At 44.9% G+C, this 5,396-nt stretch overlaps 1 protein-coding gene across 1 annotated transcript; it reads right to left on the reverse strand.

Moving 5' to 3' along the window:
- Positions 1–4,477: 4,477 nt before the first annotated feature.
- Positions 4,478–5,133, reverse strand: LOC123234283 (60S ribosomal protein L27a-like). The gene is made up of 2 exons (XM_044660200.1): positions 5,053–5,133; positions 4,478–4,960 (listed from the first exon to the last, which is right to left on the reverse strand). The coding sequence occupies exons 1-2, from the start codon at positions 5,131–5,133 to the stop codon at positions 4,529–4,531; spliced, it is 513 nt and encodes a 170-aa protein (XP_044516135.1). The 3' UTR covers positions 4,478–4,528.
- Between the last annotated feature and the right edge of the window lie 263 nt (positions 5,134–5,396).

Consider the following 5,396-nt stretch of genomic DNA (forward strand, 5'->3'; position numbering starts at 1 on the left):
TACCTTCTATCTTCTCTGGCTTCTTCTATGTCTCAGCTTTATTTCTGTCTTCTGCAAGAGAATTTTCTCAATCCCCCTGAAAGCTAGTGCCTTCCCTCTGAGATTGCCTCCCATTTACACTGCGTGTATCTTGTATTTATATAATTGTTTATTGTCTCCCCCATGGGAATGTGAAGCCCTTGAAAAAAGAATCTATTTTTTGTCTCTGTATCCCAAGTTCAACACCTTTTTTTAAGCAGCTCAATAAATAGTGACTCAGCTTATCTATCAAACTGAAAGTTTTAAAAACACCTTCATCTTCTGTCTTGGAATCCATATTAAGTATTGGTTCCAAAGGAGAAGAATGATAAGGGCTAGGCAACTGGAGTTTAAGTGACTTGCCCAGGGTCACAATGAGGAAGTATTTGAAGTGAGATTGGAACTCAAGACCTCCTGTCTCCAGACCTGGCTCTCTATCCACAGGTTGCCCCAAATTGAATTGAATTTTATTGGATTAGATTAGATCCTAACAGCATAGAATAGATTGGATTTGGACTGTATTGTATATAAAGGCTCCCAGGATACAGAAACAGGCAAAAGTGATTCCAAGGAATCTATTTTGGGAGACTGGAACTTTTGCTTGTCCAGACCTTGGCTGACACAACAGCTGTTCCCTGTTCTTGTTAAAAAACCCCATGCTGACACCAAGTTACAGTTAGGAATTAGGTTAGTCCTTTAGCGCCCTGGCTCTCTGTTACTCTTTGAGACACTGCCTCCTCCTCCTTCCCACTCCCCCCCCCCCCCCCATGGCTGTTGGACAAACAATTATAATTGTGTGCTTCTATTCTTTCCCTCTCCCACTTTTTTATGACTGGTAGCTGCTGCTCACTCACTCTGTTCCCCCCATATAACCCCTGGAGTTCCAGGGGAGGCCCCGTGGGTCCCCACCCCAGGAGGATGCCCTGCTGGTAGCTTCCCCTTTGCCAAGCCTCACAAGCTAACGCAAGGGGCTGCGATTGCTCTCCAAAACCCCCGGTTCTGACACCAGCACAGCCAATGTCACCGGCTCTTGCCATGGCATTTAAGCAAGAAAAATATTGTACTCCCCATGGAACAATTGGCTTCTATTGGGAAGGGAGGAGTGAACTCCCTGAGCCAAATTGAAGTTCTGTTAGTTTCCAAGTCCTGTAGAATTGGCTGGTCTTCTGCCCCCTGCCCTAGGATGGCACTCCTCAGGGATCACAGGATTAACACCCCCGCCCCCCCACCCCTACCCTCCATAGCCCCTGAGAGTGACGTCTCCCCACTCTGCCAGGGACGGACACTGGGAAGACTCCCAGGGCACACTCTGCTACCTGCAGACCCTGTGGCCCAGCATTCATTTATTGCATCAGCCTTCCTCTCTCTTTTCTGACAGAAGAAGAGGAAATCCGGCATCTCTGAAAAGGCTCCATTGAATGGAGGGGGTGGAGCTGACTGGTTCATCTTGTAAAGAGGAAGATGGAGGAAAAAACATTCTTTCCTACAATAACAGTCCTCTTTTAGAGGGCCAAAGCTCTTCTTTCTGGGGACCTCTGGGTAGAAGTGGCTGAGGGCAGCATGCTATTATCCATCTTGGGAGCCACAGCATTTCTTCGGCAGCACCCCTGAGGCAGAGAGGAGAGCATGTTGGAACACACACCAGACTGGGTGATGAGCCTGGGAAAACTGAGGGTTTGTTTCAGAAATGCAAAGGTGTGGGCCTGCAGAAAGGATGTGACAAATGCTTCCAGTTTGGGTCCAAACTGTTCCTCTCCTCCTTATCTCCTCCCCCTCACATCCACACACCCACACCATAGACACGCCACGCACGTCCTGCAAATAAATAGAGCCAGGGCCTGGCCTTGGCATGGTGCCCTTTTTCCTTCTTTAAGGGTTGCTGCAAAAAGTAAATGTTTTTTTACCAGTTAAGGGAAACAATGTAAGAGAAAGCAGGCTCATGAAGCACAGAATAGTTATGGGAATCTTATCCCCTCAAGGGAGACTTAAACTAACCATAAATAACCTCTTTCCATTCCTTCCTTCCTTCCTTCCTCCCTTTTTTCCTTCCTTTTTTCCTCCCTCCCTCCTTCCTTCCTGCTTTCCTTTTTCTTCCATACCTTCCTTCCTCCCTCTCTTCCTTCCTTCCTTTGTTCCCTCACTTCTTCCTTCCTTCCCTGCCTCCCTCTTCCTTTCCTCCACCCCTTCCTCCTTCTTTCCTTCCCTCCCTCCCTTCTTCCTTTCTTCCCTCCTTCCTTCCTATCTTCCTTCTTTCTTGGGCTAACTAACCTCAGAACTACAACTAGCATTGGGCAAATCCTTCCTCAAGGTTTCTGACACCAAACTGTTCCCCCACAGTGACTGCTCTCTCTTCACTTTGTCTCCAAGTTTTTTGCCATGGACTCTCTAGAGCAGAGATTCTTAACCTGGAACTTGTGGACATCTTTTAAAAACATAAATGTTTCACTATAATAATTCATTTTTTATCTTCTTATATATTTTATGCATTTAAGATAATTATTCCAAGAAGAGATCAATAGATTTTACCAGACTGCCATAGAGAAGTACAGGGTCAAAAAAAAAAAAGTAACTATTCTTAAATGTAGGTTGTCCCCTCTTCCTGTCTTCTGTGCTCTCACTCTTCCTCCTACTCCCAACCTGGTATTATCCTCTGAGTCCTGCCCAGAGATGTTTAGCCAGGTTTTAAAAAAACAAACAAACTACTTACAACTCTGACTAGCTATCTTCCTAGTTGAGGAGCCTCTGGATCTGGCCCCACCATTTGGCAGCTACCAGGCTGCCTCGGAAAGCATCTGGCCCAGGAATACCAATTCTTTTGAATATCATCCCCATAATCCCTATCAGTTCTTGCCTCTAACTAACTTCCTCTCAGTTCTTAGAGTTCTCCACATTAGCAAGATTCTACCCACCGCCATCAAGGGAAGGGTCTTTTTAGAGGAATGTTGGCTCTAGAGAGAGAAGGGACCTAGGAGATCATTTTGTCCAATGCCCTCATTTTACAGAAAACTGAGGCCCAGAGAGAGCAAGGACTCTTGATGTCTAGTGCATTGCTTTTTCCACTATACTACATAACCTGTTGACAAATCAAGAACCCATTATTCTGCCAGTGTGGCAAATTCTCTTAAATGACTGTATGTAAATGTAATATCAACATCGATGACTACCCTCTTAAAGAGTCTCCTCCAAGAAGTTATATGATTTTCCAATGATCACACAGCTAGTCCATATCATAAGGGAGATTTGAACCAAAGTCTTTCTGATTCCAAATCTAATATCCTGTTTACTAAGCCACACTGGATTATACCACAGTTGAATAATAATAATAATGTAATCATACTTTAAATTTTACAGAGTTTTCCTTGAAACAACTCTATGAGAGAGGTAGCACGATGTCATCATCCTAACTTTTCAGATGAGGAACTGAAGCTCAGAGAGATAGATGGCACAACCCACGGTCACATAGCTAAGTGCTAGAGCCAGGACTAGAACCCAGATCATTTGACTCAAAGATCAGTACTCTGACACTCTTAGTTTGTTAAGCCAATGAATCCAAACACAATATATTTCCATTAAAATTGCATGGGCTTTCTTCATGATTTGTCTGATTTCTTTATGCTTTTTTAAGTTGTGCAGGCCATTCTTAAGCAATTTTCAAGTTGGATTTTCAAGACACTTTCATTTCTTTATCTTCTTCCTTTTCTCTATTTCTGGCCAATCAGACTCTATAAAAGCCCACAAACTGACCCATAAAAAGATGATGGAACAAAAAGGGGCTAGAGTAAAGAGACAGAAGAAAGAGTGGGGAAGGGAGAGTGGTGAGGATGGATCAAAGAAAACTCTGCAGAATTTGTGTGGAGAATAATATGTGGTGTTTGTGTGGTCATTAACATAACCAGAAACACCTGGATACACCTTAGAAGACGATCTACTATATGATTCCACTAGCACGTTAACACTAAGCCCTGCCCTCCCCTACAAAAGCACACAGTTCACAAGCTCCAGAGAGGACAAGACAAAGCTTTATTGCCAAGTTGCAAAGTATAAAATAGAGCTCATAGCACAGATCCTGGAAAAGGAAAACATCTGCCAATGAATAAATAGACTCTTCTCTGAAGAATTGATGGAGTCTTAAGTCATTTCGAAGTCAGGTACTAGGAAGGCTCTCAGCAGGCACCTCTCTTGCATGTCATCAGCCTGTGGCTCCCTACTGAGTTTCCTCCAGCTGTTCTAAAGAGAAAAAATTCCCTTTCCATGATATTGGTACAAAAGAAACACTCCAGAGTCTTATTATCTTGGCAAGTGATAGATCTAATGCAATGCTAGCATTCATTGCAATTCTTACATCGAGTTAGTGTAATGCTAGCATTCTTTTACAGATTTAATATAATGCTAGAATTCTTACACAGATTTCACACAATTCTAGAATTCTTACTGACATAGAGTTAATGTAATGCTAGAATTCTTTTTTTTTTAAATAAAGCCATTTATTTTATTGGTTAACATTGGATTCTTATGCCACAAGGACACAGGCTCCACCAACACCCTTAATTTTTTCCTCTGCTCTTCTGCTGAAGAATTTTGCCTTCACAATGACTGGCTGCGTGGGCAGTTTCCCCTTTCCTAGGACTTTGTAGTAACCAGAGCGCACAACATCAATGATTGGGGCAAGCCCATCCTTGCTTTTGGCAGCATTAATCCTGGTCTGCTCACTGACCAGTGTCCACAGTTTGTCAAGGTTGACAGTTGGGCAGTAGCTTTGGTTCTTCTTCAAGTGGTAATGCCTCATTCCCACTTTCCCAAAGTAACCTGGGTGATATTTGTCCAAGTTGATTCGGTGACGGTGCAGGCCTCCTGCATCACCGCGACCTCCGGGGTGCTTGCCAATGCGTCCGTGGCCATGACTGACGTGCCGGAGCTTCCGCGTCTTCCTCAGTCGGGAAGGCTGCGAAGGAAAAAGTCAGGGCGTCGGAGCACGGAAGCCGGCGGGGGCGCGGGCCCCTACATCGGCAGGCCCCACGCGCCCCCGGCGCACACCTGCGCCGCCTTAACCCACCCCACCACCCCCGCCTCTGGACCGCGTGGCCGCTCTAGGTCCCTAACACAGGGACCCGGCATGGGGAGGTTAGGGAAGGGGGAGGGAAGAGAAGGAAACAAGAGATTCGATCTATGCCCCTCCACCCGCGAGCCAACCCGTGCGGACTGGGCCAATCCGTCCAGGGCCCAGAGACCCCACCACCAATGCTAGAATTCTTACACAGATTTAATATAATGCTAGAATTCTTACATCAATTTCATGCAATGCTAGACTTCTTACACAGAATGAGCACAATGCTAAACTTCTTACATGGATTTTCATGCATTGCTAGATTTCTTCCTTA

Source organism: Gracilinanus agilis, chromosome 2, assembly GCF_016433145.1.
Source record: "Gracilinanus agilis isolate LMUSP501 chromosome 2, AgileGrace, whole genome shotgun sequence".
NCBI lineage: Eukaryota > Metazoa > Chordata > Mammalia > Didelphimorphia > Didelphidae > Gracilinanus > Gracilinanus agilis.

What these genes read in the sequence shown, in the direction of transcription:
- LOC123234283 (XM_044660200.1), bottom strand. Translation starts at nt 5,133, where the DNA reads ATGCCGGGTCCCTGTGTTAGGGACCTAGAGCGGCCACGCGGTCCAGAG. An exon ending in GGTGGGTTAAGGCGGCGCAG is followed by an intron (nt 4,961 to 5,052) that starts GTGTGCGCCGGG and finishes TTTCCTTCGCAG; the next exon opens with CCTTCCCGACTGAGGAAGAC.